The sequence below is a fragment of the Petaurus breviceps genome, unplaced genomic scaffold, assembly GCF_028583685.1.
Source record: "Petaurus breviceps papuanus isolate PSGF00001 unplaced genomic scaffold, PetGlider_PUasm1.0 90919, whole genome shotgun sequence".
In the NCBI taxonomy this organism is placed as follows: domain Eukaryota; kingdom Metazoa; phylum Chordata; class Mammalia; order Diprotodontia; family Petauridae; genus Petaurus; species Petaurus breviceps.
This window is the reverse complement of record NW_027187378.1, coordinates 20,785,626-20,809,777: the sequence shown is the minus strand read 5'-3', so window position 1 is coordinate 20,809,777 and position 24,152 is coordinate 20,785,626. Positions and strand designations below refer to the sequence as shown.

General features: G+C 40.7%; 1 protein-coding gene across 2 annotated transcripts; it reads left to right on the top strand.

Moving 5' to 3' along the window:
* The first annotated feature begins 6,810 nt into the window (after positions 1 to 6,810).
* Positions 6,811 to 23,663, top strand: NANP (N-acetylneuraminic acid phosphatase). Of its 2 annotated transcripts, none has more exons than XM_069075553.1 (2): positions 6,811 to 6,986; positions 22,417 to 23,663. In XM_069075553.1, the coding sequence occupies exons 1-2, from the start codon at positions 6,921 to 6,923 to the stop codon at positions 23,074 to 23,076; spliced, it is 726 nt and encodes a 241-aa protein (XP_068931654.1). In that variant the 5' UTR covers positions 6,811 to 6,920; the 3' UTR covers positions 23,077 to 23,663. The 2 variants fall into 2 exon arrangements, with proteins under 2 accessions (XP_068931654.1, XP_068931652.1); XM_069075551.1 differs by having other exon boundaries at positions 6,812 to 7,010.
* The last annotated feature ends 489 nt before the right edge of the window (positions 23,664 to 24,152 follow it).

Here is a 24,152-nt window from a genome sequence, read left to right as displayed (position 1 = left end):
ATAAGAATGTATGGGGAGACGGGGGTGGAGCCAAGATGGCAGAGTAAAAGCAGGGACTTGCCTGAGATCTCCCCCAAACCCCTCCAAAAGTAAAAAAATTACTCTGAACAAATTCTAGAGCAGCAGAAGCCACAAGATGACACGGTGAAACAAATTTCCATCCCAAATCAACCTAGAAGGTCAACAGGAAGGGTCTGTTGCACTGGACTGGGAGAGGAGTGCAATCCAGCATGGACTGCTCCATTTGGGCCCTCACAAACCTGGAGCAGGCCTCTGGGGACTGAATCATTGGCAGATGAGGTGGTTTACAGACTTCTCAACCCACAAAAGACAATGAAAACCAAGAAGGTCAGTAAGAAAGCTCTGTCAGACCTGGGTGAGAGAGTAGTGAGGTCCAGCCCCAGCCTCAGGGTGGTGGTGGTGGCAGGGGCAGCAGCTGCTTCCAGAACTCTAAGCCCACAGATAGCGGGGATAGAGCAGCCATCAGAGGAGGATTGCAGGGATCTCTTTGTTGGAGCTGAGGGAGGATTCTCTTGCTTTGCCTGTGACTGGATCTGGGTCACAGTCCTGGGTGGCAGTTCTGGGGTGAGGAGAAGTGCTGGCTTGGTAGAGATTGTAGTAGCAGTGGAGAGGTAATCCTCCTCACATTTTCAAGGCAAAAAGAGTGCTTGTGGTCACTCACAGACCAGGGGACAGGCCAGGAGAGGAGTAAACACCTCTCCTTCAATTGTACCACTTTGGAAGAACTTAAATTTTACAGGTCCCTAGAAGTATCTCTGAAAACAGCTGCACAAAACAGTACACCCTTCATACTGGAAGCAGAGCCCTATCTTTTTTTTTTGGAGGGGAGAAAGTAGGGCATTTGGGGTTAAGTGACTTGCCCAAGGTCACATGGCTAGGTTTTTTTGTGTGTGTTTAGTGTCTGAGGTCGAATTTGAACTCAGGTCCTCTTGACTCCAGGACCGGTGCTCTATTCATTGTGCCACCTAGCAGCCCCTGAAGAGCCTTATCTTAATAAAAAGTTAAATAGTCAAGTAATTGGCTGGGGAAATGACCAAACAGCAGGGAAAAAACCCAGACTATAGAATCTTACTTTGGTGACAAAGAAGATCAAAACATGCCACCAAAAGAAGGCAAGAAAGTCAAAGCTCCTACATCCAAAACCTCCAAAAAAAATATGAATTAGTCTTAGGTCATGGAAGAGCTAAAAAAGGACTTTGAAAATCAAGTAAGAGAAGTAGAGGAAAAATTGGGAAGGGAAATGAGAATGACACAAGAAACTCATGAAAAATAAGTCAATAACTTGCTAAAGGAGACCCCCCAAAATACTGAAGAAAATAATACCTTGAAAAATAGACTAACCCAAAAGGTCCAACAAAAGAGGTAAAAAAAAATCAATAAGGAGAAGAATGCCTTAAAAAGCAGAATTGGCCAAATAGAAAAGGAATTTCAAAAGCTCACTGAAAAAAATAATTCCTTAAAAATTAGAATGGAATAAATGGAAGCTAATGACTTTATGAGAAACCAAGAATTTATAACAAAACCAAAAGAATGAAAAAATAGAAGAAAGCATGAAATATATCACTGGGAAAACAACTGACCTGAAAAATAGATACAGGAGAGATCATTTAAAAATTACTGGACTACCTGAAAGTCATGATCAAAAAAAGAGCCTACAGGGTGGCTAGGTGGCACAGTGAATAGAGAGCACCAGCCGTGGAGTCAGGAGGACATGAGTTCAAATCCAGCCTCAAACGCTTAACACTTACTACTTGTGTGACCTTGGGCATGTCACTTAACCCCAATTGCCCAGCATTCCTTCCTCCAAAAAAAATGCCTAGCCATCATTTTTTTCAAGAAATTATCAAGGAAAACTGTCCTGATGTTCTGGAACCAGAGGGTAAAATAAAAATTGAGGAAGTCCATCAATCACCTCCTGAAAGGGAACCCAAAAGGAAAACTCCTAGCAATATTATAGCCAAATTCCTGAGTTTCCAGGTTAAGGAGAAAATATTGCAAGTAGCCAGAAAGAAACAATTCAAGTATTGTAGAAATACAATCAAGATAACACAAAATTTAGCAGCTTCTACATTAAGGGATCAGAGGGCTTAGAATATGATATTCTGGAGGTCAAAGGAGCTAGGATTAAACCCAAGAATTACTTACCCTTCAAAACCGAGTATAATCCATGAAGGGAAAAAATGGGTTTTCAGTGAAATAGAGGACCAAAGCTGAATAGAAAATTTGACTTTCAAATATAAGACTCAAGAGAAGCAAGGAAAGGTAAACAGGAAAGAGAAATCATAAGGGACTTATTAAAGTTGAACTATTTACATTACTATATTTATATTTGTAACTCATTAGGCCTTTCTCTGTATTATGGTAGTTGGAGGGAAAATATACATACAGAGGGTATAGGGAGTTGAATACAAAGGGATAAAATCTAAAAAAAAAATAAGCAATGAGAGAGGAATGTATTAGAAGAACAAGAAAGGGAGAGGTATGGGGTAAATGGGGTAATTTTTCTCACATAAAAGAGGCAAGAAAATGCTTTTATAGTGAAAGAGAAGAAGGGAGAGGTGAGAGGGAATGAATGAACCTTACTCTCATCAGATTTGGCTTAAGGAAGGAATAACATATATACTCAGTTGGGTATGGAAATCTATCTTACTCTACAGGAAATTAGGGGGGAAAGGGATAAGAAAAAGGAGGATAATAGAAGGGAGGGCAAATGAGGGGAGGGGGTAATAAGAAGCAAACACTTTTGAGGAGGGACAGGATCAAAGGAGAGAATAGAATAAATGGGGGCCAAGATAGGATAGAGGAAAATAAAGTTAATCTTTCACAACATGACTATTATGGAAGTGTTTTGCATGACTACACATGTATATTTTATGAGGGTGTATAACACTTGTATAAGAATAAAGGTGGGTGGGGAGGGAGGAAGGGAGAGAATGTGGAACTCAGTTTTAAAACTAATGTTAAAAATTGTTCTTACATGCAACTGGGAAATAAGATATACAAGCAATGGGGTATAGAAATCTATTTTGCCCTACAGGAAAATAGAAGGGAAAGGGATAAGAGAAGGGGGGGAGGGGTGGTGCTTGACAGAAGGGAGGGCATATTGAGAGAAAGGGTAATCACAATGCACACTGTGTGTGGGGGGGAGGAGAGATGGGTAGAAAATTTGGAACTCAAAATCTTGTGGAAATGAATGGTGAAAACTAAAAATAAATATATATATTTTTTTAAATGATGAGCTGGTGGACTTAAGAAAAACCTGGGAAGACTTATATGAAGTGATACTGGGTGAAGTGAGCAGAACCAGGAGAACATTATACACAGTAATAACCACATTGTGCCATAACTAACTTTGATAGAGCTAGCTCTTCTCAGCAATGCAAGGATCTAAGACAACTCCAAAAGACTCATGATGGAAAATGCTGTTCACATCCAGAAAAAGAACTATGGAGCCTGAATGCAGATGGAAGCATATTATTTGCTCTTTCTTTGTTGTTTCTCCCTTTTCACCCTCTTTTTCCCCTTTTGTTCTGATTCATTTTTCACAGCATGACTGTAATGGGAATGCAAATTTGGAAGATCTTCCCTGCCCCTAGGCTAAAGTGCACCTGAAGCCTGGGGTGGGAGGCTTGTTTTTCAGTAGATACTTTTTGATTGGCCAGTGGGTCAATAAAGTTGTTACATTCTCTGAGCCAGGAGAAGGCTATATAAGCCCTGATGTGAGGCTTTGTTTTGGGGGCTCACTTTGAGAAGTGTTCTGTGATTTGATCTGTATTCTGGGAAGCTGTTGTCCAGGCCCCCCCCCTTTGAAAAACCCAGATGTGGAAACCCAGATGTTGACTGGGTATGGATGTAATGGTTGGACAGTTTGGAAATCTGTCTACTTGATCTGTTTCTGTCTTGATAATTCTGCCTGTATACTTTGAAGTTCGGGGTGCTGACCTTTTCTCCTGAACAAGGTAAACGATATATGTCTGACTGATTAAAGTAAGCTTGTTAACCCATTTTGAGTTGCTTTCCTTTAACAAAGCAGATCTAAGAACCTGTGTTAGCACCAAACCCTGAGGACGGTTGGGGGTGCTTGCTGCTACAAAATGGCATCACGAACAGGATCTGCAGAGTAAAAGGAAAGTATGGGGACTGGGATAATCGTTTGTTTCCCAGTTGTGGTAGCTGTGATTCTGTGGAGCCGTGGACCAGGAGAGAAGAATGGCCTGCATGCAGACTTCGCTGAGCTGAGAGCAGGAATGGTGAGCTACCTGCATCGGGACCTGAGCAGAAGCCAGGAGCGGCTGCCGCCTGCGGGAGAAGGAACCCAGGAGTTCGGAATTCAGCCACAGGAAAAGATAAGAACTGAGCAGCAAAGCAGGGGCACTGAATGTGTTTCCTTGCTGCATCCCACAGTTTGGGACCCAGGGGGAGGATGGACTTGTGACTATGGTGGGTGGGATGAAGTGCCTTGGATCCCCAGGGACCCCACCTTGTTGGTTTTGTTGCCCAGCCCCCTGTCTGTACGTGGAAGCAGGGGCTGGAGCTGTGTGAGGGGAAGGACACCCCCCCCCCCAGAACTTTATTTGAACTCTTGTTTTGAACTGAAGTGATAATGCTATGTACTTGGTGTTTGTTTAAGGCCCAGTGGCCACTTTGGTAACTTTAGTTCTGTACCTTGAAAATGTGACCTAAGAGATGTTTAGTGCTAATTTCAAAAGTAAATTGTCTATGCTATGGGCATGAAAGATCTTGGGGCCAAATGTAATGGGAATGCAAATTTGGAAGATCTTCCCTGCCCCTAGGCTAAAGTGCACCTGAAGCCTGGGGTGGGAGGCTTGTTTTTCAGTAGATACTTTTTGATTGGCCAGTGGGTCAATAAGGTTGTTACATTCTCTGAGCCAGGAGAAGGCTATATAAGCCCTGATGTGAGGCTTTGTTTTGGGGGCTCACTTTGAGAAGTGCTCTGTGATTTGATCTGTATTCTGGGAAGCTGTTGTCCAGGACCCCCCCCCCCACTTTGAAAAACCCAGATGTGGAAACCCAGATGTTGACTGGGTATGGATGTAATGGTTGGACAGTTTGGAAATCTGTCTACTTGATCTGTTTCCGTCTTGATAATTCTGCCTGTATACTTTGAAGTTCGGGGTGCTGACCTTTTCTCCTGAACAAGGTAAACGATATATGTCTGACTGATTAAAGTAAGCTTGTTAACCCATTCTGAGTTGCTTTCCTTTAACAAAGCAGATCTAAGAACCTGTGTTAGCACCAAACCCTGAGGACACTTGGGGGGTGCTTGCTGCTATAATGACTAATGTAGAAATATGTTTAGTACCGTGTTTCCCTGATAATAAGACCCATCCCGAAAATAAGCCCTCCCCTTGCTGTGTAAGATTCCTCTAAAATAAGCCCTCCCCCGAAAATAAGCCCTATTGAGATTGCTACTGTAGTGAAGGTGATTCCCTGCGCTACACGCTACATTATGGTACCGTCTGTATGCACCATCCACCCCCCCCAAACGCATGCCGCACTGCGAGCTGCATCCAATCAGAGCTGCAGCAGTGAGCGCGTCATCCTGTTCTTCCCCAGTGATTTGCTTATTGAATAAAGGTACATTTTTTTTGTTCACATTTACCTGTTTATTAAAATTGCTGTCAATGTTCATTAAAATAAGCCCTCCCCTGAAAATAAGCCCTCTGGTGTTTTTCTGCCCAAAAAATTTAATAAGACAGTGTCTTATTATCGGGGAAACACGGTATATAGCCTATACTAGATGTCTTGGAGAGGGAGGATAGCAGGGAGGAAAAAAATTGGAAATCAAAATCTTATAAAAGTAGATGTTGAAAACTATCTTTACATTTAATTGGAAAAAAATACTATTAAAGAAAAAAAGAGAAATATAATTGTTGCTTTATGGTGGGGCTAGAAACCCCAAATTAAAAAAGCAAAAAAGTCAGGTCAAACCTTCTTTCAGTCAGACACGAGGTTTGTTTCAGCAGTAGAAGCGGTGGTACTTTGAAGAACCAGTGCCCTTGGTAGGTGAGATTGACGTCTTTTATAAGGAAAAAAGATTTTGTAGGAAGATCTGAATGGGATCTAGGAGTTCGATAAACTAGGGTGCCCCAAGGTAACTGGGGGTCTAGACAGGATTAAGGGTGGGAGGGGGCCCAAGGTAACAGATGTGGAAAGGCTGGGCTAGGTTAGAGGTAACTGCAGGGGCAGTTGAAAGGCAAATCGAGGGCCCCTGTGGCAAAGTTCGGAGGAAGGGGGGAGGGGGGGACAGAGGGCTCATACCCCGTCAAAAATGGAGACTTTAGAATCAGCTAGTGAGAAAAAAAAAAAAGTATATAGCAGGGGAGAAAGGAGCTCAGGATGCAATTCGGCACCTTAGTTATTTACAGATGGATGGTCTGGGGCCTGGTGGCCCTGCCACCAGCACTGAGGTTAATGAAACCTCTTCAGAAGCAGAAATCTGACTGTCCCCAGTCATCCACCAGCACTCGTTCAAGGTCTCCCAACCATCCCCTCAACAACCGAAAATAGCAAACCACACACGCCATACATCACACCATCTCCTCCAACAGCGTGAGAAGTAGGGGCTTTCATATGGACAAATACTTCTCAGGCCATCAGGGAAAACTCGAGGGAGTTCCAACGGGGTTGGGGGGCGTGGTGGGAAGAGGGAAGGAAATTGCTTTAGTTAGCACGGCTCCAGCGCGGGGCGGGGTCCATAGGTCAGGTGATCTTTTCACCCGCCTTCCAGGCACCTCGAGCGCGAGCGCGCGCCTGCTGGGGGGGTGTGGGGGAGGGAAAGGATGCTCTGCGCATGCGTGAGAGCGATTTCTGCCTTGGCTTCCGAGAGCTGTTAGGACCTCTGGGGCTGCGGGGAGGTTGGGCTGCTTGGGCGCGGGATGGTACTGAACCGGGTGAGGGCGGTGTTTCTGGACCTGGACAACACGCTGATCGACACGGCAGAGGCGAGTAGGAGAGCCATGTTGGAGGTAACGGTTATATCGTCCACGCCTCCCAGCCCCCACCGGCTGACCACCTCCCCCCTGCTCCCGGCCCCAGGCCTGGACCTTTCCCGCAGCCTCCAGCCCCCACCCTAGCATAGCCCCCTGGGTCGTCCTCAGCCAGCCCACCGCGCTCTTTCCCGAGCGCCCCGACTCCTGTCTCACATCATCCCATATGACTTTTCTCCGCTCTCCTCGAAAGCCCCGGTGCAGGTGGGCCGGGGCGGAGCGGACCCCAAGCCCCTATTGGCCCGAGAAGGCTGATGCAATCTTGGGCTACGTTCAGAGGGCCGGGGGATGCGCGATGTGATGGACCCCAGGGACTCTGCCCTAGTCAGGGTACACCTGGAGTACTGCAGTTGGGAAAAGAAGGAATGACAGCGATAAACCGAATAATGATAATAGCACTTAGAGAGGGCTTTACAATTTGCAAAGTACTGTCCACGTTCTCTCAACAACGTTCTGCTCTCTCTTCTCACGTTCCCACAACAACCCTGCGGTGCTGCTGTTATCCCCCTTTTACAGATGAGGAAACTGAGGCAGAGAGCAGTCAAGTGACTTGCCCAGGGTCACACAACTACTCAGTCTCTGGTGCAGGGTTTGACCAGATGCAGGGTCTTCTTGACTCCAAAGCCAGCCCACTTCACATTCTAGCTGCCCTAGAAGCCTGTCTGGAGGACAGGAACCAGGATGGTAAAGGGTCTCTACTTCATAAGCCTGACGGTCTTCTCTCTGGAGGATGAGAATATACTAGCCAAATACAAAATGAATACATTCAATTTTTTTAAAGAAAGATTTAATAAATTTACTAGTAGGAGCAGTAGTAATAATACTAGTAGTGATTTGCACTGTAACCCCTTCCAATCTCTCTTTTGGTCTAGAGTTTGGAGGTTGTTCCTATAGTCTATTCAATCTGTATGGCATTCTAATTCCTTTCACTCTTTATAAGTGCCAGGGTCATAGGTTTTGGCTGGCAAGAACCTTGGGGGTTACCTTAATCCAACTCAAAGTTCCTCTGCTTAGTGGCAGAACTGAGATTCAAAACCCAGGTCCTCTGTCTCTAAATTCAGGGCTAGTGTAACATCCTTAATAATAAAAATAGCTAGCAATTATATCATACTTTGCTTTATAAATATTATCTTCTTGGATCCTTATAACAACCCTGGGGGTGGATGGGGGTGGGGTGGGGTGGATTGATTGACTGCAATAGCTAGGTGTTATAGTGGATAGAGCACTGGACCTAGAGTTAGGAAGATCTGAGTTCAAATCCAGCCCCAAACATTAGATGTGTGATCCTTGGCAAGTGACTTAACCTCATTTTTCTCAGCTGCAAAGTAGGAGTGATAATAATAGCACTAACCGCCACGGTTGTGGTAAAGATCAAAAGATATTTATAAAGCACTTAGCACAGTGCCTGGCACATAGTAGGGATATAATAAATATGTGTGTTTGTATAATTCTTATTTCCCTGCCTTCCCCATTTTATAGATGAGGAAACTAAGGCAAACAGATTAAATGACTTGCCTAGGGTTATAACTAGTAAGAAGTCTGAATTAATATCGTCTCCAGGCCCAGCACTCTTATCTCCTATATTTTCTTGCTGTGTTATTAGTTGTCTCTCACTTCCTTGTCATTGAGTCGTCAAGCAAAGACTGGATGTCTCCTTATTGGAACTGTATGGTCACTGAGATCCCTTCCAGCTTAGTGATTCTGTGACCATAAAAACTAGAAGATTTAAATTATCTGTTGCATACACATCTGTCTTAAGTTAGAGTGCACAGCACTGTTTTCTGTTTTAGAAAGTTAACCTGAATTGAAAACTGCAAACCTGGCAAAGGGTTGAGCAGATAAGGATCTCACCACACCGTGGTGGGGAGGAAGCCTGCTTGACCAGATGCCCAGGACAAAGTCCTGAGAACTGTGGATCTTTTCTCTCTTCCTGAGTTTTTATAATTTGTTCCAAAGAATTTTCTTAGCAAAAATACCCTTTGCCTACTGAATAAAGCATAAATTCCTGGTTCAGTCATTTATAAGGTACTACACAATCTGTCTCCAATCCACCTTTCAGCCTTCTCATACAGCTACTCTTCATATACTCTATTTTCCAGCCAAATTTGACAACTGTTTCCATGTTCTCACATCTATTTTTGCTGGACTGAAATTGACTTCTCCCTTTTTCTTCCAGTTTTAGGGGTTAGGGCCTTCCCTTACTCTGGTCTCCAGGTGAAGGCCATCTCTGCTTCCTCATACTTCCATGTAGCACTTTTCCTGGACCTGTGTTGCACTTGTGTCACTTTTGTTGTCTTTATGGAGGTTGCCTTTTCTCTTGCAATATTGTAACTCCTTTAATGTATCTCCAGCGCTTAGACACATAGCAAGCCCTTAATAAATCTTTGTTGAATGAATGCATCTTTCAGGTGACTCACATTTGAGGAGAACCTTGAAATAGATTATATTTTTCCATCAGCCCATAAATATTTGTGCTTAATGAATATTTGCTGTATTAAGATGAATCAAGGGTATGACTAACAATGATTCTTGATTCATCATTTTGTGGAAGTAACCCAGTCAAATGCCAGTCAATAGATCAACCTGGGAAGACTTGGCATATAGGCCTCAAAATGGACGATCTCTTGAAGACCGTCTACATCAACATCAGTGCAATGAAATTTAAATGCCTACAAAAAGGCATCAATAAAATGGCAGTCAACAAGCATGTATTAAGTACTTCATGCCAGTGCCAGGTATTGTGCACAGTTATGTCTTTAAAGGACTCCTAGAATGTTAACATATGTATGGGAGAGATATCTTATTCAACAAGAAATTTTAAAGTGGTGTTTTAGCTACCAATAAAAAGCCTTTTTGTAGTAAAGAAACAATAAGCACAGGGCAACTTTATCATCAGCTCTTTTTTTGTTGTCACTATTGCTGACCTCCCTTCTGAACTTCTCCACCCCCCACCATGCAAAAACTAAGAAAAAGAAAGTGGACTATGGGATTATAAGGACATCATCTGCTGGAGAATGGTGGCTATGGAATCCTTCCTGTTCTCTTCTGCCTTCATCAAGAATGTATGTGGGCTATGTTCTCAAAAATGTATTGAGGTGGGGAAAGTAAGCAGGTGTGTCTGTAGTTACTAATATTCTTTCACATTTTGGGGAGAGGGGAGGGTTTAACAAAGTTCAAGATTTTTTCCCAACTTTTGGTATCCTCTCCAAGATACTTTGAAAATTGATCTCTCAGTATACTCAGAATGATCAGATTCAACACAGAATTCACTCCACCCTACCTCCCTGGGTGTGTGCTTGGTCTAAGCCAGGTATTCTTTTTAAAAAATTTTTTTTGCTTTTTGCGGGGGGGGCAGGGCAATTGGGGTTAAGTGACTTGCCCAAGTAGTACAGGTAGTGTGTCCAGTGTCTGAGGTTGGATTTGAACTTAGGTCCTCCTGATTCCAGGGCTGGTGTTCTATTCACTGTGCCACCTAGCTGCCCCTAAGCCAGCTATTGTTTACATTTTTGTTTTCCTTTGGGCCATTTCTCATATAGCACATCAGGAACTGTGATGTTAGAGGCCAAATGTTATCATTACAGTGTAATTGATAGAGATAAGTTTGCAGACCCTTTCCTTTTTTTGTGTGTTATTCTTCTAATTCCATCCTTAAATCAACTGAAACTTTTCAGAGTTACCAGTGATATCTTATTCCTAAATCTAATGGCCTTTTCTTAGTCCTCATACTTTTTGACCTCTTTACATCATTTAATATTTTGGATAATTTCTTCTCTGAGTGCTTCATGACATTTCTTTCTCTTGATTCTCCTACTATCTGACTTTCCTCAGTCTTTCTTTTATGGATCACATCTATATCCAGCCTTTTAATTGTGGGTGTATCCTAAAGCTTTGTCCTGAGCCCTCTTTTCTCTATATGCCCTCAGGGTTCTCATCCATTCTTATGGGTTGTTATCTCTATGAAAATAGCTTTCAGGTCTATATATCTAGCCCTAGTCTCTCCCCAGCTCCATTCCAACATAACCAACTGTTTACTGGATATTTTGAATTGACTGTCCTGTACATATCTCAAAGTTAAGACGTACAAAATAGAACTCATCTTCTCTCCCCTTCTTCCTAACTTCCCTGTTTCTGTCAAGTTCACCATTGTTCCTCAGGTCACCCAGGTTTTGCAACCTTGGAGGCCTCCTCGGCTCATCACTCGTCCTCACATCCATCTCCAATCATTGCTAAACCTTTTCATTTCTACCTCCATAGCATCTCATATTCAGCCCCTTAGGATCATAAGTGTAGAGCCTGGAGGGATTTTAGAGGCCAACCCCTTCATTTTGCAGATGAAGAAACCAGAGCCCACAGAGAGAAAGGGCCTTGCCCAAAGTTACACATTTAGTGCTAGAGCTGGGATTAGCTCACATGTCTTTCAAACTCCCAGATCAGCACAGTGTCCACCACCCCATGATACAAGTTTCCTCTGTTCAGGTGACTACCATCTTCAACACCTTTGACCTGAACTATTGAAGTAGGCAACTAATTGGTCTCCCAGCCTCCAGTCCACTTTTCACACAACTGCCACAGTGATATCCCTAAAGTTCAGGTCTTACTGCTTCCTCAGAAAACTTCAATGGCTTCCAGTTGCCTCAACAACCAAATACAAATTACTTTGGCATCTGAAGCCTTTCACTATCTGGCTCTGGCTTACCTTACCAGGACCAGTATCACACATTACTTCCCATCATGCACTGTATATTACAGCTTTTTTTCTTACAGGAAATTCCTTCTCCTCTCCCCATAACTTTGCACAGGCTAACCCTCCTGCCTAGAATGTACTCCCTTTTAACTTTTTACCTCCTAGAATCCCTGACTTTCTTCAGAAATTCAGCTCAAGTGCTGCTTCCCAGGTAGGGCCTTGATTCCTATCATATTCCTATTATATCCCTATAAGTACTTTGCCTCACCCAAACCACTGTGTTTATTTTGTACATATTCTGTGAATACTTATCTCCCAAGTGGATTGTATGGTCCTCATAGGCAAGCACTGTCCCAATTTTGTTTTTTTATTTCCAGTGTCTAGCATATGGGCAGTTCATTAATATTTGTTGATTGGCTAATAAATACCATTGGAATGATAACTTAATTGAGTCTCTTATTAGGGAAAAAATTATTCAGAACATTAAAAAAAGAACATTCTCATAGAGAGTAAAACACAAAAACATGATTCTAAATGAAACCATGGATATTTCATGCCACTTTTTTTGGAGGGGGGGAGGCAGGGCAGTTAGGGTTAAGTGATTTGCCCAAGGTCACACAGCTAGTAAATGTTAAGAATCTAAGGTTGGGCCTGAACTCAGGTCCTCCCAACTCCAGGGCCCATGCTGTATTTGCTGTGCCACCTAGCTGCCCTGTGAAACTTACTTTTTAAAAAGTGTATAATAAATTCTACACTTTATTTTCAAGACTGTCCTACTTGTCTGCTTCTTCCTGTTTTGTGCATTTTTTTTTAAGTCACAGTGGCTCTTATTTTGTCATCACTATTGCTAACCTCCCTTCTCAACTTCTCCCCTCCCCCACCAAGAAAAAGAAAGAAGAAACCCCTGTTAACAAATAAGCAAAGTCAAACAAAAGGAATCTGGACATTGGCCATGTCCAGAAATGCTTGTTACTACACCTTGTGTGTATTACCTCTTTCAGGAGGTAGATCACATGCTTCATTATAGGTTCTCAGAAGACATAATTGTTCAATACTTTGATCAGAGTTAAAAGTCTTTCAAAGTTTTTCTTCACAGTATTGTTGTCTTTGTATACATTATTCTCTTGGTTCTTCTCACTTCAGTATGCATCAGTTCATAACTACGCAAGATTCTCTGAAATTGTCTCTTTTGTCATTTCTTATAGTACAATAATATTCCATTTTAGTATTACACCACAATTAATTTAGCTATTCCCCAGATGTATAAAAGGCAAGCTAAGGTTACCCTCTTAAATTGTAGTACAATACTTTGATTTCCTTTGATTCCCCCCCAATTTTAATGTCCCTTTGAAGATCAGGAAGCTTTTTATGCCATTAACTATTCTTTTCTGGATATTATTCTCCTTTTTTTCCACCCTCCCAATCCCCCTCCCTACTTGTTTCCTTGTTGAGTTCTGTTTCTACCGTGTTTCCCCGATAATAAGACACTGTCTTATTAATTTTTTTGGACAGAAAAACACCAGAGGGCTTATTTTCAGGGGAGGGCTTATTTTAATGAACATTGACAGCAATTTTAATAAACAGGTAAATGTGAACAAAAAAATGTACCTTTATTCAATAAGCAAATCACTGGGGAAGAACAGGATGACGCGCTCACTGCTGCAGCTCTGATTGGATGCAGCTCAGAGAGTGGCGTGCGTTTCACCGGGGGGGAGGGGACGGTGCCTACAGAGGGTACCGTAATGTAGCGTGTAGCGCAGGGGATCACCTTCACTACAGTAGCAATCTCAATAGGGCTTATTTTCGGGGGAGGGCTTATTTTAGAGGAATCTTGCACAGTAAGGGGAGGGCTTATTTTCAGAATAGGTCTTATTATCAGGGAAACACGGTATACCAAACTGTATGTATGTTCAACCTTCCTTTGTCTATTTCAGATAAGAGAGATTCACATGATGCCCACTTCCTCCATCTTTTCCTCTTTGTATACTCTTCTCACCTCAGTTGTGAGAAATCTTAAAGCTCCTTCTCACTGCTCAGATGAATTTACCTTTCTGGATTTCTCTGGGCCCTTGTGTTTGTATTTAAAAGTTCATACTCTACTCTGTTCCTCAGAAGTAACTGAAAGAAGAAGAAGAGTAAGATTTAAATAGACTTAACTACCAACCTAGAAAAAAGCATTGAAATCAACATCGTGATTGTCCACATTAGTATGGAATCACTACATGATTTGCTTGAGGTTGGGCTAAATATTCAAACAAAGTATGCAAGAGCAAGGAAATTGATCTTCTCTGCCACAAAAAACTTAAATTGTTTATGTTGTAGGATTATCGATGTGATTGAAGCAGGAGTTGATTTAGGAGATCATCTAGACCATTGCTTGTTGACTCTCCTAATTTGTTATTATTATGAGGGAGATGTTAAAAAGTTCCAAGATAGCCTAGTATCTATCTGAGCACAGATATGAAGTTCATCAACTAGGTGGGGACAAGACTGCCAGCCTGGGCAAATACTTAGATCCAAACAATCAAAGTCCACAATTTCAGCAAGCAATCCAGGCAGTCCCACAAGGAGAAACCAGTAAGAGAAGAGTTGGTCTTTTCATTTCTTTCTGTAGCCTGTTTCTCCCAAAATTGCTAGGTGGGGAATGAGCTTGCATTGAATAAGTCTTATGTCAAGTCCGAGTCCATGTGGAACAAGGTCTAGCTGAATTCCCTCAGATATGGGTTACCACTGCCACCATGAAAATCATCTTCAAAATGATGCATCAGCATTTTCTTCTAAAATTCATCATCATACATCTAGGACTCCATCAGCAAGCTGAACATGATGCATATGATAAAATAATTGCTACATCAGTTGCAAAAATACATTTTGTAGGCCTATTAATTGTTAAAACTGTCCTCGAGTATATCTGGCATTTCACAGAGGATGGAGTTGAGCTCTACCCCTTAATCTGGGGCAAGAGTCTACAGAATGAGCTTTACAACCTTCACCTAGCAATAAAAGAGATATCAAAGCGCATGGAATTTATGCCCCAGATGCTTCTATACCTGGCCAGGGATAATCATTTGGAACAGGGGCAGTACCCACAATTATCAGCAACTTCTGTAGCTGTTGCCTCTGTCCATGAATGCACCCTAATGGAGGTAAAACTAGATGACAGGTACCAAACCCTCTGAGAAGCTGCCCACAAGGCTGAAAGTAAGTAAAACAAGTTAAGACCAAAGAAATACATACAAAACATATACTCAGAAGAAGACAAAAAAGTCAAAGCTCCTGCATCAAATCCTTTAAGTCAAAAAGTCAAAGCCTCCAAGAAAAATATGAATTGGTCTCAGGCCGTGGAAGAGCTCAAAAAGGATTTTGAAAATCAAGTCAGAGAAATAGAGGAAAAATTGGGAAGAGAAATGAGAGTGATGCAAGAAAATCATGAAAAAGAAGTCAACACTTGCTAAAGGAGACCCAGAAAAATACTGAAGAAAATAACGCCTTAAAAAATAGACTAGACCAAATGGCAAAAGAGGTCCAAAAAGCCAATGAGGAAAAGAAATCCTTAAAAAGCAGAATTGGTCAAATGGAAAAGGAGGCCCAAAAGTTAACTGAAGAAAACTCCTTAAAAATTAGAATGGAGCAAATGAAAGCTAATGACTCTATGAGAAATCAAGAAATTATAAAACAAAAGTAATAGATATCATCTTTCAAGAATTTATGAGGGAAAACTGCCCAGAGGGTAAAATAGAAATTGAAAGAATCCACCAATCACCTCCTAAAAGAGATCCCAAATTGAAAATTCCCAGGAATATTATAGCCAAATTCCAGAGTTCCCAGGTCAAGGAGAAAATATTGCAAGCAGCCAGAAAGAAACAATTCAAGTATTGTGGAACCACAATCAGGATAACACAAGATTTAGCAGCTTTTGCATTAAGGGATCAGAGGACTTGGAATATGATATTCTGGAAATCAAAGGAACTAGAATTAAAACCGAGAATTATTTACCTAGCAAAACTGAGTATAATCCATGAGGGGAAAAATATGGACATTCAGTGAGATAGCAGAATTTCATGCATTCTTGTAAAAAGAACAGAGCAAAATAGAAAATTTGACTTTCAAATACAAGACTCAAGAGAAGCATGGAAAAGTAAACAGGAAAGAGAAATCATAAGGGATTTAATAAACTATTTACATTCCTACATCGTAAGATAATATTTTTAATTCATAAACTTTTCTCATTAGGGTAATTAGAAGGAATATACATAGACAGATGGCACTGGTGTGAGTTGAATATGAAGGGATGATATCTAAAAAATAAAATTTAAGGATGAGAGAGGAATGTACTGGGAGAAAGAGGAAAGGAGAGGTAGAATGAGATAAATTATCTCACATAAAAAAGACAAGCAAAAGCTTTTACAGTGGAGAGGAAGAGGGGGAAGGTAAGAGGGAATGAGTGAATCTTACTCTCATCAGAATTGGCTTAAAGTGGGAATAACATACACACTCAATTGGTTTTAGAAATCTGTCTTACAGGAGCGGTTAGGTGGCTCAGTGAATAGAGCACCAGCCCTGGAGTTAGGAGGACGTGAGTTCAAATCCAGCCTCAGACACTTAACACTAGCCATGTGACTTTGGGCAAGTCACTTAACCCCAGTTGCCCTACCTTCCCCCTCCAAAAAGCAAAAAAAAACAATCTGTCTTACGGGGGGGGGAGGGGAATGGGAATGAGGGGGAGGGTAATAAAAGGAAGGACAGATTAGGAGAAGCAAACACTTGAGGAGGGACCGGGTGAAAGGAGAGGATAGAATAAATTGGGGTAGGATAGGATGGAGGGAAATATAGTTAGTCTTTCACAACATGACTATTATGGCAGGGCGGCCAGGTAGCACAGCGAGTAAGAGCACTGGCTCTGTGTCAGGACTACCTAGGGATTGAATCCAGGCTCCGACACTTAGCACCCACTCAGAAACACCTGGCCGTGTAACCTTGAGCAAGTTACTTAACCCCGATTGCTTTAAAAAAAAAAACATGACTATTATGGAAGTGTTTTGCATGATTACACATGTATAACCTATATTGAATTGTTTGCCTTCTCGATGGTGGGGGGGGAAAGGAAGAGAGAATTGGGAATTCAAAAGTTTTAAAAAATGTTAAAAATTGGTTTTACATGTAACTTAGGAAATAAGATACACAGGCAATGGCTTATAGAAATGTATCTTGCCCTACAAGAAAATGGAAGGGGAAGACTATAAGAGAAGGGGAGGGGGTGTGTGAAAGATGAGAATAAAATAAATGAGGGTAAGGAGGATAGGGATGGAGAGAAATAAGTTAGCAATAGTAACTGTGAAAAAAAGAATTTGAAGCAAGTTTCTCTGATAAAGGCCTCATTTCTCTAACATAGAGAACTATGTCAAATTTATAAAAATTTATATAAAATATGTATATATATATATAAATTTATAAAAATAAGAGCCATTCCCAAATTGATAAATGATCAAAAGATACAATCAGTTTTCAGATGAAGTAATTAAAGCCATCTATGGTTATATGGAAAAATATTCTAACTCACTACTGATTGGAGAAAGGGAAATTAAAACAATTCTAAGGTACTACCTAATACCTATTAGATTGGACAGAAAAAGTAAATGACAAATATCAGAGGGGATATGGGAGAAATGAGATATTAATGCACTGTTGGGTTTGTGAACTGATTAAACCATTCTGTAGAGCACTTTGGAACTGTGCCCAAATAGCCATGCACACATACCCTTTGACCTAGCCGTACCACTACTAGGTCTGTCTACCAAAAGAGATAAAGAAAAAGGACATATGTATACAAAACTATAACAGCTCTTTTCTGAGGTTAAAGAATTAGAAATTGAGCATTCATTTGAGGAATGGCTGAACAAGTTGTGATATATGAATGTAATAGAATACTATTGTGGTATAAGAAATTATCAGCAGGATGCTCTCAGAAAAACCAGGAAAGACTTTCATGGGTTGATACAAAGTGAAATGTACTGTTTACAGAGTAAACAGCAATATTGTAAAATGATCACCTGCAAATGACGTAGCTATTCTCAGCAATACAATTCATGACAACTCTGAAGGACTTAGGATGAAAAATGCTATTCACCCCCAGAGAAAGAACTGATGGTGTCGGAATATTTTTTTTACTTTATTTTTCTTGAATTTTTTTTCATCTATGTTTACGTTCACAACATGACTATTATGGATAGGTTTTGCATGACTGCATATATATAACCTATATGGAATTGCTTGTCTTCTCAATGGGAGAGGAGGGGATAGAATTTGGAATGCAGAGTTTTAAAAACAAATGTAAAAAAAATTGTTTTTATGTGCAACTGGGAGAAATTAAATACTAAATTTAAAAAGAAAATTAGAGGAAGCATCCATACTTATAGGAGAAACATTTTCTTTTCTTTTTCTTTTTTGCTTCTTTTTCAGGGGGGAGGGCAGGGCAGTTGGGGTTAAGTGACTTGCCCAATATCACATGGCTAGTAAGTGTTAAGTGTCTGAGGCTAGATTTGAACTTAGGTCCTCCTGACTCCAGGGCTGGTGCTCTATTCACTGCACCACCTAGCCACCCCAGGAGAAACATTTTCAAAACCCAAATTAGATACTAGAAAGTTTCTTCAGCAAGTCAGTTCCTTCCTAGGTGATTCAGGAACTGTATCCCATGTATTAGTCTAAGTATTTGGCCAACTAGGAAAAAAAATGGAATTCCCTGGACAACTTTTATAGTGAGTTTATGATGTCCCTTTCAGAGTGGGAATCTACATGGGCCTCCTTGCTCTTTGTTACAAAGAGGTGTGACCCTGTAATTGATGAAGATCAGTGCTAAACTTGAGATTCTTAGGGCATAGGAAGAGCCTTCAGAAGCTACAATGTGGCTCCTCCCTCTCCCCCACCCCCCATTTTAAGATTAGCAAAGAAAAGGGGCAGCTAGGTGGCCAAGTGAATAGAGGACCAGTCCTGGAGTCAGGAGGACCTGAGTTCAAATTTGGCCGCAGACACTTGACACTTAACACTTAACTAGCTGTATGATCTTGGGCAAGTCATTTAACCCCAATTGCCCTACCTTCTCCCCTCCAAAAAGCAAAGCAAAAAAAAAAGATTGGCAAAGATTAGGTATGCTTGTACCAAACACCTGCTGGTGAAATGATTGGACTAAAAATTTAGTAAGTTCAACTTCCCACAGTTTTAAATTTTATTAGGTGAAAAAAGTTTTGTTGACTATCCTTGCCCACCTGAACAACCGTGACTGACAAAATTAATCATGAGCAGTCATTTAACCAAGAAGGAAACCACATGACAAATATCAAGTCAATACCTCCAAATCACCACCTCAGCCGGGATACCACCAATACTCCTGCTGCTAGCCCACTCCTTTTGAATTACCCAGTCTGCAACAAGGACCACACGAAACACAAATCCAAGTATCCCCAAAGGACAAAATTAATTGTGTTCCTCAGTTCTCCTTCTCACAAACCCAGCCACCTGCCACACCTGACCAACCCACTGGGGCCCACCAACAGTTGCCCAGTAGAATAAACATGGTTCCAATACCAACCCCTCTACAGCTAGGGAGGTTCAAACCACCACCTGCCATCTGCATTCAACACAAGCAACTAAACTTGTTCTCCACCGGCCCCCAGCCGAAGGAATCTCCTGACCCTGCTCCCCATAGGCCCACAAGCCCACTCAAGAACAGATGCCTCACAAGTCTAGTCAATCCAGAAAAAAAAAAAACTAAAAAAAGGGTCTACCCTCTGGTTCCACCCCCTAGATGGGCCAGTGCCCCACAACTCCACAGGAGCAGGACCCTGAGAAACTTGCCAAAGGACTAGGAATCCACATTTTAGCTCTCTAAAGTAAGAAAAAAAAAATAGCTGAAAGACCTCTCTTCTGTTAAAAGTTCTATTCCCCCCCCCCCCATGTGATTATACTTAGCTTTGTTGGGAGTGTTATGCTTATTTGTAAACTTCTCTTTGGCCTTTTAGAACATCATATTCCAAGGTCCCTTCTCATTTATAATAGAAGCTGGCAGATATTGAATGATTCTGATTCGAGTTCCTTGTTACTTGAACTTTCTAGTGTTTGGAGTATTTTTTCTTTAACGTAAGAGCTCTGTATTTTGTCTAGTACATTTCTGGGTCTTGTCTTTTTGGTATCTCAGGTGTTAATTGGTGAATTCTTTCCGGATTTACTTTGCCCTCTGGTTCTAATATATCTGGGCAATTTTCATTTATGATTTATTAAAATATAGTGTCCAGGGTTTTTTTAATTCATGGTTTTCATGGAGTCCAGTGATTCTTAAATTATCTCTCGTTCTCTTATGTTCCAGGTCAGTTATTTTTTATATCAGATATCTTCCTTTTTCTTCCCCTTTTTTTCAGTCTTTTTATTTTGCTCTAATATTTCTTGCTATCTCATGGAGTCATTAAGTTCTGTTTGATCTATTCTAGTTTTCAAGGAGTCCCTTTCTTGGGTAAGATTTACCACTCTTTCAGTTCTTTCCTTCAGAGCTTTTATTTTAACTTAAAAATTTCTTATTTTGTTTCCCATTTTGTTAATGGCAGCCAAGAAAAACAACCGTTAGAAAACCTCAAAATAACTATGTAAAGCTTCGTTTCTTTCACAATTAAATAGAAAAAGAGTGAAAATCTCATCAGAAAAAAAGAAATCTGGACAATCTCTATTTTATCTATAGAAGAAAAGTAAGAGTGTCAGGGAGCTATTCAGTGCCTGCTGGCCCCCGCCTCCCCCCCCCAGGAGGCCCTAGCTCTTCACAGTTGCTTTTCTTTTCATCCCCTAGAGCTCAGACTCCCTGCTCTGCATGTCTTCTTAGTACTGAACCACCTGGAGTTCTTACTGCAGGAATCACTTGCTGCTGTTGTGACTTGGAACTAGCAAAGTACCCAGTTTCATTATAGCCTGCATGTGAAGGAAGCAGTTCTGGCTCCCAATACATTTTAGGATAAATTTGCTTTTGTAGGCTTGTTGTCAAGGACCATAACTTCACAACATAGAATATTGCTTCTATGAGAAAATACATTGCAAATTTCAAATGAATTTTTAGATTATAAATTATTTGTATATTGGAAATATCTATTAAATATTGTTAGATAATAATTAACTGTTTATTCTTTTACTACTAATAATAAAATGTAAGAAAATGAGTTTAAACTGCAGTAGAAATGATTGTTAGCTGTTAAAAAAAAATAACCTTTCTGAAATTGGAATGCTAAATACTAGTTGGGCTACCCAGAGAGGCTGATATTCTTATTTCAGTTTATTATTATCAAAGCAGAGGTATAAAATCAGTGATCTAGAAATCTTTTTTTGACCTTAAAATTTTATTACCTAAGCAGTGAATGATAAAATGGACTTTATGTGAATTTACCATATGATCTCTAAAGTTACCAGTGATCTCTTTGTTTCCAAATTCAGTGAACTTGTCTTGGTCCTCATTTTCCATGATCTCTCTGCCATCTTTGTCACTGTTGATTCTCCCTCTCCTCCCTGATATACTCTTCTCTCTTAGGTTTTTGGGACACTACTCTCTCCTCACTTTCCTTATACTTAATTGATCACTCCTTTGCTGGATCCTCCTCCAAATTACACACTCTAACTATAGGTGTCCCTGAGAGTTCTGTCCTGGGCCCTTTTCTCCCTCTATACTAGTGATCTCATCAACTTCTATGGATTTAATTAGCATCTGTATGCCAGCAATTCTCAAATCTGCCTATTCTGCCCTAAACTTTCTGCTGACTTCCAATCTTTCATCCCTTTCAGACATCTCAAACTAGATATCCAGGAGACATCTTAAACTAAACATGTCCAAACCACAATTCATTTCTCTCCTCTAACTCCTCCCCTGCCTTCCCTATTACTATAGATGGCAACACCATCCTTTCAGTCCCTCAAGTTCACAACCTAGGAGTCATCCTGGATTTCTCACTATCTTATTCCCCATATCCCAGTTGTTTTCAAAGCCTGTCAATTTTACCTTTGGAACATCTCTCAAATACTGCCCCTTCTCTCTTCTGACACTGCCACCACTCTGGTGCAGGCCCTTATCTCACACTTTGATTATTGCGGTACTCTGCTGGTGGGTCTCCCTGCCTCGGGTTCCTCCCCCTCCAATCCATCCTTCATTCGTTCACCAAAGTGGTTTTCCTGAAGTACTGGTATGATCACATCATTCAGTAAACTCCAGTGACTCCTTGTATCCTTCAGGATCAAATACAAAATGCTCTGTTTAGCATTCAAAGCCCTTTTATGCCTTTCTCCCTAATATGTACTCTTTGATCCTGTAACACTGGCTTAGACACTCCATTTCTGGGATCTGGGCAATTTTCTCTGGCTGTCCCTAATGCCTAGAAGGTTCTTCTCCCTCCTCTGCTCTGCCTACTTACCTCCCTAGCTTCTTTTAAGTCCTACCTAAAATCCCTTCTTCATTAGAGGCCTTCCTTAACCACTCTTCTAGTGCCTCCCCTCTCTTAATTATTTCCTATTTATCCTGTATGTAGTTTGCTATAAATTTGTTTGCATGTTGTCTCCCCTATTAGATTGTAAACACCTTGAGGGCAGGAACTGTCATGTCTTTTGTATCCCCAGTGCCAGGCACATAGTAGGGGATTAATATTGATTGATGTCTTAATTAAGTTTGTATCTTTTTATTAGGTAATAAAACTATTAAAGTCAAAATACCAGTACAAAGAAGGAGAAGCTGATATCATCAGTGAAAAAGTTCAAGTTAAATTCAGCCAAGAGTGCTACAGAGAGTCCAAAATGTCCATTACTGATCTAAGGATTTCACATTGGGAAGAAGCTATTCAAGAAACAAGAGGTGAGATGGCCAATCGCAAACTAGCTGAAGAATGTTATTTCCTATGGAAATCTACACGTCTGCAGCATATGACTTTATCAGAAGACATAAAAAACATGCTGACTGAACTTCGAAAGGAGGTCCCCCTCCTTCTTTTGACTAATGGTGACACACAGACACAAAGGGAGAAGATAGAAGCTTGTGCCTGTCAACCGTATTTTGATGCTATTGTTGTAGGTGGAGAGCAAGAGGAGGAGAAACCATCACCGTCTATATTCTACTACTGCTGTGATCTCCTCGGGGTACAGCCAGGAGACTGTGTGATGGTTGGGGATACTCTAGAAACAGATATCCAAGGAGGTCTTAATGCTGGCTTGAAAGCAACAGTCTGGATAAATAAAAACGGAATTGTGCCCCAGAAGCAGTCCCCAGTACCTCACTATGTTGCTTCTTCTGTGCTAGAGTTACGTGCCATCTTACAGAAAATAGATTACATATCCAGTGTGTCAGCTTAAGAAGGATCAAAAAGGACATTAAGAATTTCTGGGTCAGATCTTAAGTTTCTGCTGGGAATGAATTAGAGGTACATATCTTCTTTTAGTCTTCTAGATTCCAAATGAAGAACATATATAATTCTAGTAATTTATAAAAAGTCACATATCACTTTTTCCTTGAGAAAAATAAAAGTTTTTTTTTCTTAATTTAGACCAGAAAACTTGAAACTTTTTACGGGTTTGGGGAAATTTTTGGTGGGTATGTAGTTTGAAAGACTTCTTTACACTTCTTTAATTCATGAGAATTACTGGGGGGGGGTTTCCCCAAAAGTTTTGCATCTTGGATCCATTTCTGTGTATTTAAAATAGGTATTGGTTCTGGAATTTAGATTTGTGGAAAATATTTGTCAAAAATATCTGGATAGTACCTATAAGCCAACACTCTTCAAGGCAATATTTTAGTTAAGATTACATAAGCACTTTGCCTTACAGAAATCAAAGAATTTAATAATAATACATTTATGTGTTTTGCTTGAGAATGTTTTTTAAAGTACTGGCTATGCATTTTTTCCTTCATTAAAAATGTATTCTTCCTTCTCTAACATGAATATTTTTTAAACATGCCTCATGTTACTCTGCTGACACAAAAATTTTATCATTTAGTTTTGCACACACAACATGGAATTTTAGCATTCCTACAATTAGGGGGCCTTTAATACCAGTTACTCCTTTTCCCATAACTATTTCCAGGTGAATTTGCAACTTTAGAAGATCTGTACATCACAGAAAAGTGTCTTATCTTTCCTAGGTGCTAGTTTGGATTGAGGGGACACTTATGTGATCAGGACAAGTACATGCTATAACAAAAGCCAAAGCTATTTCCTTTCTATTTTCTTGTGGCAGCTTTTGGAAGAATGAAACTCCTGCTGTTCAGCTACTGCTTTCTTTGCAGGTTGCTCTTCTCACCCTTAAAATGACTTTAGTGTAGGGGCCCAACTTATTTCCCCCTCTGACTTGATATTTTTGCAGATGAAGGCAAATAAATAATTATATTTTTACCCTAACCTAGTTAAACAATGTTGACTCTGCAGTTTACT

Bases quoted from the DNA above. Each gene is read 5' to 3' on its own strand.
- NANP (XM_069075551.1), top strand. From the start codon at position 6,921: ATGGTACTGAACCGGGTGAGGGCGGTGTTTCTGGACCTGGACAACACG. The intron at 7,011-22,416 runs GTAACGGTTATA...TCTTTTTATTAG, and splicing joins GTAGGAGAGCCATGTTGGAG to GTAATAAAACTATTAAAGTC.